Source organism: Sebastes fasciatus, chromosome 6 (genome assembly GCF_043250625.1).
Source record: "Sebastes fasciatus isolate fSebFas1 chromosome 6, fSebFas1.pri, whole genome shotgun sequence".
Taxonomy (NCBI): domain Eukaryota; kingdom Metazoa; phylum Chordata; class Actinopteri; order Perciformes; family Sebastidae; genus Sebastes; species Sebastes fasciatus.
This window is the reverse complement of record NC_133800.1, coordinates 27,508,893-27,522,832: the sequence shown is the minus strand read 5'-3', so window position 1 is coordinate 27,522,832 and position 13,940 is coordinate 27,508,893. Positions and strand designations below refer to the sequence as shown.

Below are 13,940 nucleotides of genomic sequence, written 5' to 3'. Positions count from 1 at the left end.
TCATACAATATAAAAGGTCTGTGTAACTTTATTTAATCAGGTAGTTTCATTCGGTCTATATTTCAAGAGACAAAGAAAAATTAAGAAAAAACTTTTACAATCGATTTCAGCGAAGCAATGGAATTCTTTGTTCTCAGGCTCCCTCCAACAGTGCTCATACAATATGTACAGAAAGAAAATCACACAAGTAAAACAGTAAAAATGAGAATCTAAGACATAAACATAAAATAGTGCAAAAGTTAAAATATAAGAATACAATATAGAATAGCATCAAATATTAAAATACAATTTTAAATATGGTACTGTGGTCGACTGGTGTACAGTAGTGATAAAATAAGTATGCTATCAAATACTCTTCCCTAAAGGTGCTCTTAAGCAAGGCACTAAGCCCAGGAGATTGTGGTTTCATAGCACACTTCCCAGTACAACCAAGAGTACATTTGCATTGCTGTGAGAGTGGAGCTTATCGGTGTTATAATTGTCTAAATAAAAGATGTTTAATTAAAAATCAGAGCGCCTCAGTTATTTTCCATGACTGCTGTCCTGTACCAAGGACTTCCTTTCAAAGTAAGCTGGACAGTTACTGTTTTATATTGTTATTTGACTAGTTTTACAGTGTTGGGGACAAGTCATCATTCAGGAAAGTGTCACAGTTTTTAAACCGTTTCCATAGTTTTGCTTGTGAGTTGCTCTGACCACAAAAAAAAAGAAATATAAGAGACTGTCGACTCTCATCTGTTGCTTCAGCTGCAACAACATGAAGCTCTGTTCCTTACAAGCAAACTTAGCTATCATGCTTGGTTGTAACCCCTCCTTGTGTGTTCTTATTGCGATCCAAGCAACATGTGTCCTACTCTCCTAAAGAGGGGGAATATGCTGTAATACATTCACTAAATACTGTTGTTTATTGGCTATGATGCTTAATAATTCACATTCTACATGTTGACCTTTGACCCCTTGAAGTCAGTCTAGTGAGTGGAGTTAAAGTTTAGTAAAAGTTACTCTGAGGGTGCCCTGGTGGCTGACCTTTGTTGCATATCGTATCTCTCTCTCTCCGTGCTTCTCGACATTGACTGTCAAATAATGGCAAAAAAAAAAAAAAAAAAAATTTCCAGCTGAACCTAAATTCTACATGTTTATAATCCATTAAAAGTCTGAGAATGCAACTGTTCATGTCAAACGTTTCTATATTTTCAAATAGACCTGTTTATCCTGAAAAAGAAAATATTTCATAGTTACACATTTACACAACGCTAATAAAGGGAAAAAATATATATTAAAACTCCTAAACTATTTCACTGCGAATCCACATAACAGTTATAAGAATGGGGTGGGATCGTCTTTCAAGATTATTGCAATATTGCTAAATAAAGACAAATATATTTGTATATATATTTATTTTTTTTATTTAAAAAAAAGCCGAAGACCACCATTCGTTCATTTCTCCTAGCCTACTTATCATTGATTATTGGCTGCATGAACTGTGCCAGAACAGCGCTTTTGAATAGAATAGTACAGTAGTTGCTATAAAACCTAAGTTTTTCTTTTGCCAATCAATAAAGGAGATTGATTTTTCTAGACTGGAATCGCCTTCATGTTTCACGCAAAGTGTCACGTCCATTGAAACAGTAAAGTCACTATGGACAACCACAAGCATTCTCTCACTGCAGGGCTTTGAATGCAAACCACCACCAGAGGGCGACGCAACTCCTTTAGTATCGATCTTGAATCCACCTGCAGCTCAGGCAAGGGTTATTGATATAGTAGATATAGATAATAGGCTTATTATCGCTGCTTTCCTTCATGTTTTATTTTTAAATTTTTATTTTAATTCATATCAAATATGAACTACCACTTAACCTAACCCCATAAACCGCAACACACATCAGACATCACAATGGTTTTAAGACAAAAATTAAGATTTTTATTTTCATAAATAAGTGTATTTATTATAATATAAATTAAGAATTGGTCCGTGATTTTTTGGCTTAAAAGTGTTTAGTCGGTTTTACTACAATTTACACTTTTATTAACAAATGTTAGTTTGTTAATAAGTGCCGTAAGTCTCAAGTGTGGCCGGGCAGATGAAAAAGGGTGAGAAAGAGAGTTACAGGGGTGGAAAGTGTGTTTCTTTATTTATTTATTTATTTATTTGTTCATTCATTATCTCAATGCAAAAAAATAGGAAGGGCACCCACTGGCATTTTTGGAAAATTATTTTTTTAATTTTTGTAGAGGGTGACTGGCGCCCCCCAGAAGGTGGCGCCCTAGGCGACTGCCTATATGGCCTGAGCTTTAAGTCGGCCGTGCTCCCAGCAACTAAAAAAAAAATTTGATTCGTCGGGCCACATGCAACTGTGTATTCAGATAAATGGCCCGGATCTAAATGGGATAATAAAATATTTTTTAATTTTTATCATGGAAATATGAGTTGGATAATTTGTCATAGTGAGTTTTTTGCTTGCTGTATCTTCTGGAATTATTATAATAACACCTTTCTGGATAAACAGAGCTGTCTCAATGGGCTGCTGGAGGCCTTGACTCTGGATCGCTCCGGCAGAGTCGGACCGTTCACCGCCTGCTGGGACCCCAAGTAAGTTATTCTGGGGTCAAAGGTTCTTACCACCCACATACAACTTACCAGTGGTCAGTTAAAGCAAATACATGGATAAGAAGTTGCCTAAGGGAATACGCCTAATCGACTCACCCTCCTGTTTAAAACTCATAAACTGATTTGCTCTAACTGCCCACATAAAATGGAACTTTTTTTTTACATTAACTCTGGTTGAAAATGTTCTCAATGCACCTGCTGTGACACAGTTTATAGTAGGGCTGTCAATCGATTAAAATATTGAATCGCGATTAATCGCATGATTCTTCCATAGATAATTGTGATTAAATGCAAATTAATCACACATTTTTTATCTGTTCAAAATGTTCCTTAAAGGGATATTTATCATGTATTTAATACTCTTATCAACATGGGAGTGGGCAAATATGCTTGCTTATTTAAAATGTAGCGTATGTTTGGAGCGTTATTTATCCACGACAAGCTAGTATGGTTGGTACCAATAGATTCTTTAGGTTTTCTAGTTTTAGATGATACCAGTATCTTCACTCTAGCTTTAAAACTGAGTTCGCTACAGCCTAAAATCGCAAGCTGCGTTAATGGGTTAAAGAAATTAGTGGCATTAAAACCAATTTGCAGTAACGCGTTATTATCGCATTAACTTTGACAGCTCTAATTAAAACATTTCTAAAGTTGTTGATCTTCAGGACTGTCACTATATATTTGTGTGACCCTAAACAGGAACTTCTTCCAACTTTTATGGAGGAATAAAACACTTAAAATCACAAGGAAGTACATGGACCAATAAATGTTTGAGCTCAAATGTCCTGCAATAATAAAAAAACTGCCATACAAAGTCCAAAGATAGTGAGAGCTGTACACTGGAATGAACCGGAACACTGAAGAAAAAGTTACTGTTCCTCTCTGCATGTAGATTTACTGTATGTAAAAGAGGCACATATATATAATGTGAAGAAGTTTAATCTTAAGAGTTTTACATCAGAGGTCTTTTCATCATCAGTGTATCCAACAGTTTCTTTGTCTTTACTGTGACAAAATATATATTTTTCATTGTGATACATGAAACATCAGATGCAACATTTTGGAGGGATAAAAATGTTCTGCAGTGTTTATTTCTCACACAAGAGGGAAATGGGCGGGTTAAAGGATGAACTTAAAGGTTTTCCAGGTTCTGAAGTACAGGTTGCAACGTATTCTGTTATCAGCTGGCAATAAAAGACAGATGACTGCATTTACTACCGTTAATGATTAACTAATGAAAGAGGTTGGTGAAGTTGTCAGCATATTCTGGCATTGTTGAACAGAGCAACAACTCCATTACGCTGGGAGAGACCTCTATCGAGCAAGTTGGTGAGTCTTTCATTGAAGAACAATTTGGAAAATCAAGAAAAATGGCTGAGAAAACTGCTCTTCTTGAAAGTTATCTGAACTGCCATGTGTGTTCAGAGACTTTCAGAAATCCTGTGTCTCTGAGCTGCAACCACAGCTTCTGTTCAAGCTGCCTGAAGAAATTCTGGGAACAAGCTGAAGACAAAAACTGTCCCATTTGTAAAAGAAAATCATCTAAAGATAATACCCAGGTGAACTTTGCACTGAAGGAACTGTCTGACTCGTTTGCTGAAAGACAGAAAGCTGGATCATCTGAGCCAGAAATAAAGAAGAAGACGGTGGAGGTGTGTAGTAAACATCAAGAAGAGACTAAACTGTTCTGTAAGGATGAAGAGAGAGCTGTGTGTCCTGTCTGTGAGTTTTCTCTCCACCAGAGTCACAAGGTGGTTCCTGATGAACAAGCAGTCAGTGACCTGAAGGACCAGCTGAAATCTGACTTAGAGTCTCTACAGGACAAGAGGGACAAACACAAAGAAGTAGAAAAAACATACAATGAAGTGATTCAACACTCCAAGAAGCATCTGTTGTCCACAGAGAGGCAGATCAGAGCAGAGTTCAACAAGCTACACCGGTTCCTGAAAGAGGAAGAGGAGTCCAGACTGGCAGCTCTGAGGGAGGAAGAGGAGCAGAAGGGGAAGACTATCAGCAGAGAGATGAAGATGATTCAGGAGCAAATCTCCTCTCTGTCATACAGTATCTCTGCTGTTGAAGAAGACCTGCAGAAACACAACGTGCCCTTCCTCAGCAGTTATAAAGCCACTCAGACCAGAGCCAGAGTCCAGTGCTCACTGTCAGATCCACAGCTGGTCTCAGGAGCGCTGATAGATGTGGCCAAACACCTGGGCAACCTGTCCTTCAGAGTCTGGGAGAAGATGAAGGACAAGGTCCACTTCAGTCCTGTCATTCTGGACCCAAACACTGCGTACCCCATTCTCTATCTGTCTGATGATCTGACCAGTGTGAGACGTGGAGACACAATCCAGCAGCTTCCTGACAATCCAGAGAGATTCACTAAGTATCCCACTGTTCTGGGCTCTGAGGGCTTCAACTCAGGGAAACACAGCTGGGAGGTGGAGGTGGGAGACCATCCTGACTGGCTTGTAGGTTTGGCTAAAGAGTCAGCTGACACGAAGGGGAAGGCAAACGCTTCACCAGAATATGGAATCTGGTGTTTAGCTCATCGCAGTGGAAAATACACTAATGTTGTTGGTAAGACAGTCGGAGTGAAGAAGAGTCTCCAGAGGATCAGAGTCCAGCTGGACTATGACAGGGGGGAGGTGTCCTTCTACGACCCTGAAGACATGACTCACATCTACACTCACAGAGACACTTTCACTGAGAAACTCTTCCCATATTTCAGTATTGGATCAGCTGGTGATGTTAAAACTGTTGATATCAAAATCAGTCAAACTGAGATTCTCTGTGATGTTCAGACACGTTGGTGTTAGTTCAGACTTTAATCTGACTTCACTGTCTGTCTAGATCTCATTAATATAATCAAGACAATCAACAGTTATAACAGAAATAAGATTTACTCAATACTTAAACTGCATTACATCATCAGGTCTTAAACTTTCATACAGCTACAAATCAGTTTACTTATTAACCTGGTTATCATCATCTTGTGTTTAATCAGACCACAATATAACATCTACTGTATCCACTATACCAAACACTTTGTTTCAGCTGTGTGATTCTTTAAGGGGAGACTCTACAGGTGAATAGGGTAAAATATTTAACTAATAGATATCACCATGAAACTTCCCCAGTTGATTACTTACATCAAAACAATTATTTTTTTGTATTACAAGTTTTCTGAAATGTTATGTTTAAATATGCAAACAAGGCATTATCTTACTAAATATGCGCTAATTTGGATACATTTCCAGAAAAGAAATCTGAACAATGGATAAAGCTAGGTTCAAAATTCTTGTTTCATTTTTTTGACACATTAGAGTCAAAGGTTTTTACAGAGGAGATTTTTTGGATATCTCTCTTTATCGCTCCAGAAATCCGAAAATACTGTCAACAGCCATAAAAAAAAAAAATCTATTTTCGCCATATGTTTATGAATAAAATGTTCTATAAATCAGGCTATAAGCGATGTATGAACAAACTCCTCTGTAAAAACCATCAGAATATAGATAGGAATGAAATTGGAAAGTGTGGTGTATGTAAGTGCTACTGAAGTGGAGATTTCTGGCTCAGAGTCTGCGAAATTACTAATTTTGAGAAAACAGCCTTTAAAGATACATATTGTAAAATTCACTACATTTTGCAAGACACCCCAGATGAATAGGTTAAAAAAAATAACTAATAGATATCGACATGAATCTTCCCCAGTTGATTACTGACATTAAGACAATTATTTTTTGCTTGAGAAGTTTTATGAAATGTAATATTTAAATATGCAAATGAGGTGGAGGAACTAACTTTGGGTGAATTTAGGAGAAAACTACAGACACAAATAGACAAAATAGTAAAATAAACACCTAAATGTGTATTATGGATGTGTTATTTCCACTAGTCTGAAAGAAGACATGTTATTGAAGCAAAAAAACAAAAAATCTCAAAATTGACCAGTGTATGAAAAACAATGTTTCTGCCTGTAGTGTCTCTCTTTAACTTTTATCATCATCAGACAACATTTTTAGTTTGTCAGATTTCTGGATCTTCTGATGAGTTATTTCAGCTCCAATTTATAATTTCAGTGTTTTACACTTTACACTCAGAGTCTCAGTTTATCAAAACACATTCTGGCTCTGATTGATTGTTATCTTTTTTTTTTTAATCTTTTTATGATTTATTGAAGGTCACAGAAATTGTTTTTCTCTACTGTCCCAAATTAATTATGCAATATTCTTTTATTGTTTTATTGCAACTCACTGTAAAAACATGAACAAAATTTATAGACATAACATTTCATATTTCCTTGGTACTGAAGCTTTTAGGCCACAACAGTGCATCTGAATCTTTTTTTTCCTGAATATTATTTTTGAATATGCTTTGTTTTATATTTGTTAAAACCTCACCTGTGTAGTTAATGTGCTTATGAATTAATAATCCTTCAATTCTTTTAGAGAGTGTTCACATTTGACAGGATAATGGTGCATTCACTGTGAGCAATGAGACACAGAAGCACACAGAGCGTTAGGATTATGTCAGGTACTGTCTTCATACTATGAAAAAGCTCCATGCATAATACATTAACTGCCATTTACTATTAAAGAGTGAATCCACAGCCTGGAGCCCCATTTTAGAGGCTAAATCACAGCAGCGTGAGTGACATATCCATCAGCCATCGGCTCATTACGGCGCTGACCTCTGCACGCTAACCGATGAGTAACTTCTGTCATCTTCGCACTGTTTTTAAGCGAGCCACCTGAAGAGACGTAGCGTCCGTACTGTAGAGGGCCAGTGATGGAGGGTGGTGGTGACCAGGAGCCGCAGGCGCGAGCTGACAGTGCTGGATGAAATATAAAGTCCAAAGCTCCGGAGGGGGTCCAGGCTTAGCGAAGAGATTGCATTCTTCCATCTTCGTCCCCCCCCACCCACCCTCCAGGTTTCAGCTCCTGTGATATTGACCCACCACAGGGTGTCGAGAGGGAGGAAATGGAGAGGAAGGGCAGAAGCAGAAGCTTAAAACTCATGTTTAACCCACACGATTGCTGTTACATTACATCTGTAGTCTGATTTAATTTCTCAAAGGCAGTTATGAAGGTTCCCTCTTTATTAGGGCTGTCCAAGTTAACGGGATAGTAACGCCACTGATTTCTTGCAAACTTGCAATTTTTTAGGTTGTGGCGGGCTCATTGTTAAAGCTATAATGAAGATACGGGCATCATATGAAACTACAAAACCTAAGGAATCCATTGGTACCAACCATGAGGCTAAATAACACTCCAAACTTACGCTAAACCATGGCGGGGAAAAACTGGCATGGTCATTTTCAAATATATTTTGATTGTCTCTCTAAGAAATGTGTTGAGGCCGCCTCCCTGCTCATTATCCCCTTTTCATTTATGTTCAATGGTTTTCCCTATTGAAGGTATTAATACATTTCTGGCCTATTGCTTGTCTGAACATGGCAAGTAATATTATTTTGGCCCATTTTCTATGTATTTTTCTATATAATTGTTTTTCATGCTTAATATTTTTTCTGGATGATTTGTGGTTTATAATATATATTTGACTTAATCCCTTATGTGTTGGATTTAATGTGTTTGTATATCAGTTATTTTGTTGTTTCTAGTTGTTCTTGCCCTTTTTCATATAGAGGCATATTGTGTTCCCTCTGTGGTGGAATATCAGACAGTGTTGTTCAGCCCTGCTCTGATCGGTCCAGTGAGTAGATTGACAAACAAATGCATCTATTTTTCTATATAATATTATAATTATTATTATATATTCTTTATGATAATCACATGCAGTTTGGGGTCAAGTCATAGTCAAGTCAGCACACTGACACACTGACAGCTGTTGTTGCCTGTTGGGCTTGAGTTTGCCATGTTATGATTTGAGCATATGTTTTATGCTAAATGCAGTACCTGTGAGGGTTTCTGGACAATATTTGTCATTATTTTGTGTTGTTAATTGATTTCCAGTAATAAATATATACATACATTTGCATGAAGCAAGCTTATTTGTCCACTCCCATGTTGATAAGAGTCTTAAATACTTGACAAATCTCCCTTTAAGGTTCATTTTGAACAGATAAAAAAGGTGTGATTAATCTCGATTAACTATGGACAATCATACAATTAAATATTTCAATCGATTGACAGCTCTACTCTTCAAATTTCTTTTGATTTCTTTTGTCCTTGCCTTGATATTGATCTATGAGGATCTTTATGGCCTCTCTCTAAGTGTCAGAGGAGCCCTGGACTGGGAGAATAGATTAATTCATAAAGTTTAAAGTCACAATGGCTCCTCCTTGTACAATGTAGCACAGGGATATTATTGCACACCACTGTAAGTCTTGAATAATTGATAGAAAAATGAAAAAGAAAAGGAAGGAAAAAGAGCTACAAAGAGAACTTTTTTGTACTCAAACGTCGTCATGTTACAGCCTCCAGGGCCTTCACTCAGCTTCAAATCCAATTTCCCAGAAAGTCTTAAGCTTTATGGGCCAAATGATCCAGCTGAGGTATTACTGTACAGGAAGACAAGGAGAGGATGAAATGAAACATTATCGCAAGGTTACGACACTGCTGGGCTTTCCACCAGGCGGGCAGCTCTGACGTTGGGCATCAATCTAACAACACTGCACAGTTTTTAGGATAAGATGAATTATGATTTTGATAATGGCCGGAGCGACTCTCGAGCTGTCTCCGCCTCAAAAGGCCGGTTTCGACTAGTGGTGAGTCGCAGAAGGTCACCGGAGTGATGAATGTATCACAACAGCTGCAATCATTTTCCATTGGCAGAGACCCTGGCCGAGGCAGGACCACGATTAAGACGCTGAAAAAACAGAGAGCCATTGAGAGCAAATGGGAGCAGTTTGTTTCAACCAAGGTAGAACTCACTCTTTCATTTTATTATTATTATATTTATTATCTATATTTAATGGTTCTTTTTAAATTTTTATTTACATTATACAGCCAAAAGTATGTGGACACCCAGTTCCAATTAAAGGATGAGTCTGGTGATTTTTCTATTTACTGTCAATAATTGTGGCTTGTTCTACGTGGGATGTAGTAAATGACTATATCGTCAACATTGAGTATAAATATTAATTGTCTTTTTTTTTAAGCCGCCCGCATGAGACTCGCTTTGGCGTTTCGCTTCTCCCGCAGCTCTCTCCCTCCCACAGACACACTCTCCTGGGCGAGAGAGTATACAGTGCTTTAGACAAATGCTTAGCCTTTTTTGTGAGAAGAGAAATATAGATTCATGACCTGTTTTTAAAGACCTACAGGGAAGTTGGAAAGTATTGAGAGAGGGAGTAACCCACTGTTGCTTCCAGTCTTTTCATGGGATTTGAAGACAATAATGAAAACATAGAGTTTTACCGGCCTTAGCCTTTATTAAGAAAAATCTTCATGCTCCAGCATACAATGATATTTTTAACACTAGTGTGTCTCCAACTTTGTGGCAACAGTTTGGGAACGGCCCTTTTATGTTTCAACATGACAATGCCCCGATGCATAAATGGGTTCGAGTTTGGGGTGAAAGAATTTCACTAGCCTGCTCGGAGCCCCGACCATAACCTCATCCAACACCTTCAGGACGAATTGGACTGACTGCAAGTCAGACCTTGTCACCAGTGCTTGAAGTGAAAAAAAAATAAGTATGAATTTCTACAGTGAATAAAAGATACTTGGAGATATTGGGTTTGGAGTTCCTCCCCCAATACAATTTGAAGGTTTTTGACTTAAAACTATGCAATTTTTGCATCATTTTGGACCTTTGTAGTATTAACACATATCACAGCCTTCGTCTGAACATTTAATTCTCCTGGAAATGTTTGCCCTGTAAAATCATATTCTGAAAATCAAAAGAGCCAATTCAGAAAACTTTTAAATAATGTTTCATTATCTATATTTGTTCACAAATAAAAAAAGAGTTTACTAATCAATCATTAATCATTGTATCGATAAATTACAGCACTCTCGTTCTCACCTCCCCCGTGCCGTATGACGGCTCGTCCAGATGCTACCCACATTGTTTTTATGTTCATACAGCTTATGAGGCGTGTCATCAAAACGCTGGTGCTCCGCCGTATAATGGCAGAGAAAACCCTGAATCTCCCAGAGAATCTTATATGGAAAGGGCAGAAAAGAGTACTGGCAGCTTGTTAGAAGTGCCGGTGCGTAAGAAAATGTTCCGGTACACCAAAGAGTGAAATGTAGAAGTGCCGGTACTGGGTACTGGTTAGTACCGGCACATCATTGTTGGACATCACTAATTCTCTTGTGGCTGAATAGGAGCAAATCCCTGCATCTTGGTTCCAAAATCTGGTCAAACGCCTTGTTACAGCAGCACATTGTTATGGAATAACATGTTCATCAGTCACATATGGGTGTAATCTTCATGTGTCCACATACTTTTGTCCATCAAGGGTATTCATTTTCTCCATCTGTCCCACTGAGTTCTGGACAAACTCTGATCTCAGCAGAAGGTTGCAGTTTGCCCAGAACTTATCTTTCAAAGTCCTCTACCTGCCACGCTCTGCAGAAAGACAGAAATCCTGCACCGTGACACACACATTCACAGGTGCACACACACACACACAAACACAAAAACATACAAAAAATGGGAAGTCAGGTGCATTTACTCACTCATGCTGGAGCACTAAACCTTAAATCTTGATGCACAGGAACACTTACTGAAACAGTCAAACATGCATGCTTACACTCACTGACTGGCTCAATAAGTGAAAAGCATCTCCATACACACACACGCACACTTCCTCCTCCGGGGATGGCAGTGTGTGGCAGTAGAGGACATTTGGAGAGCTGGTGCTGAAGTGTCCACCCTGATAATTAGGCTGATGGGAGCGTCACACACACTTAAGGCTGGTCTTCTCTGACGGACAGGGAGGAGAGAGGGAAGGGCATCGGGGAGAGAGTCTGGTTGCTTTCTGTTGCTCATATGTCGTCCTCAGTTGAGAGATGGATCTACCTGTGAGTGTGTGCCAAGCTGCCGCCTGTCAGCCTGTCTGTGTACGTGTGTGTGTGTGTGTGTGTGTTTGCATATTTCTGCTCAAGGAGCTGATATAAATTGAAGAATTAGCTCCAGGCTTTAAAGAAAACGCATTCACATTTAAAAGTTATTATAGGAGCGTTTCACCATTTCTGGGCTTTTTGTTGTTGTTTGTTGGTCTGCTTTACTTTTTTCTCTTGAATAACTGGCCAAACACAGATGGCGAGACTTCACACTGAGATATTTCTAGCATGGAGAAAATGGAGCTTGATGCAAAAAAACAACACATTCACAGAGCTAAACCATCAGTAGTTACCGCCAGGTTTTTAGACAGTCCCTCAGAACTAATACCAAGAGCCTCCTTTCTGTGCTGTCATTCAACAGTTATACACGGAGAAAAGAGGCAATTATAGATCCTCTGTTGACAGTAGCCTCAACAGATGACAATGAAGGACATTAATTAAAGCCATTAGAGGTGTTATGGTTTGAGTGAGGGGTGTGGTAGCCATTAATGACACATGTGTATGCAGTTAGCTATACTGTGTTTTCAAGTTTCAGTTTTATCTGATGATTTTATATGATCAAATTGGACTTTGTGTGGACACTCCTGCGAGCTACTGCACTGTAAGAAAAGCTTTGTTATACTGACCTCTATGGGTTGAAAGTCTGTTGCAAAGTTTGTCTTTACATTCTGTGTTTAGGTGATAAAGTAAACACATGCTGTGCTTTATGAACGTGCATTAACTTTTATCTCCTTTCTCTTTTCCCCTCCAAAAGCCTCAGAGAGCTCATCCCAGGCGCCCTCGCAGCTCCTCTGCTCGCATCCACGCCCCACAGGAAGTCTTCCCTCTCGGCCCTCACCTCCACCACTGTGGGCAGCAGCAGTGTGTCCTCTCTTGGCCCCGAGGAGGACACGGAGTCCTTATGGACTACAGGCTCATGAAAGCAAACGGGCATCTCAGAGGGTGATGTAATTATGAAAATGAGTCTCTAAGCACATTGGCACAAGCACATGATCTAGGTTTTTAAGTTTTTGAAAACGTAAGCCTATCCTAATCTTCTTGACTTGTTATGTCAAAACAGAGTTAACCTAAAGTCAACCCAACACCCAATATAAATCTAAACTGGACCTACAGTAGAGTATATACAGCCAGAACAATCTCTCTTCACAAAAACACCCTCCCTGTGAAGATAGGAAACTCAGACGGAAAGAAAGAAATTTCATGAACACACACACACTCACAGGAAACTCTGCTCTGTTGTCATAGAAACGGCTGTTTGACACCAATTTATGATCACAAAGCCTTAAAAAGTCACTTTATTCCTGCGGATAGAGGTAGAGACAGCTTTACAGAAAATAACATGATGGCACCCGAATTCCCCGTCCAACCTCATGAACACACACACACACACGCTCACACACACACATACACGCTCACACACATACTTGCACTATAGCCACCACCTGCTGAGTCTGAAATGGAAACCAAAATCAGAGCTGGGTCTGTTCAGTTCACTACTCAGCTGGGTGATCAGAGCCTTTCTGCCCGGGCTCAGCCCTCGTGTGCCCTGCGCTGATTCCCAGAGTGCACTGCTTCAGTATAATTAGTCATCTGATCTCCCCTACCACCCCCGCCTCCTGTAGATTACAGGTTTCATATCATTACCTCCTGATGAAAGACTGTTCAGCTAGCCGTCGCCGCCTGAGTCATTGTCAGATTGTTGTTTCTTCTTTTTCCATCTCCATTACTCTCTCTTTTCTCACATTTTTCCCTCTCCTCCCTCCTGCGCTCTCGCTCTAATCATAAAAGGAGTCCAAAAATCAAAGTATTAATTCAGCGCCATTGGTTTAAAGCAATTAACTGCTGTTCAGGCTAATCCCCAGAGTTATGTCTCAAATCCAGAAATTGGCCACTGGAGATGTGCTGCTCTGTCCACGCTACATTGTTTTGCCTGGTAAATGAATTTGAAAGAGGAGTTCTATACTTTGGGGGGAAAAAAAAAATAAGTAGTTTTTCAAACTCTTTGATGAAAAAAGGAGTTGTAAAACTTTGAATAATTAGGAGGTTTATTTTGCATTCCAACGCCTCCCCCAGAAGTTTTTTTAGCAGCACAGATAGTTAATCCGCCGCATTCATTTGGGATAATTAAAATAAGAACTCTATTTATTCAATCTAAAGCCAGCCAATTTGCAAAAGTTATTGGCTATTACAGTTTTGGCTGCAGGTTTTTATAGCTGTTCCTCGAGAGAAGTCATGCTATACATTTTAATAAGCGCCTCATCTCCCCAATTTGCCACACTGTGATTAATTTTGTC

At 39.0% G+C, this 13,940-nt stretch overlaps 1 protein-coding gene across 3 annotated transcripts; it reads left to right on the top strand.

The window, feature by feature from the left end:
- The first annotated feature begins 3,884 nt into the window (after positions 1–3,884).
- LOC141769656 (nuclear factor 7, brain-like) lies at positions 3,885–6,897 on the top strand. 3 transcript variants are annotated; one of them, XM_074638950.1, is made up of 2 exons: positions 3,885–5,747; positions 6,323–6,897. In XM_074638950.1, the coding sequence occupies exon 1, from the start codon at positions 3,982–3,984 to the stop codon at positions 5,425–5,427; it is 1,446 nt and encodes a 481-aa protein (XP_074495051.1). In that variant the 5' UTR covers positions 3,885–3,981; the 3' UTR covers positions 5,428–5,747; positions 6,323–6,897. The 3 variants fall into 3 exon arrangements, with proteins under 3 accessions (XP_074495051.1, XP_074495052.1, XP_074495053.1); XM_074638951.1 differs by having other exon boundaries at positions 3,889–5,696; positions 6,279–6,897; XM_074638952.1 differs by having other exon boundaries at positions 3,889–5,696; positions 6,271–6,897.
- The last annotated feature ends 7,043 nt before the right edge of the window (positions 6,898–13,940 follow it).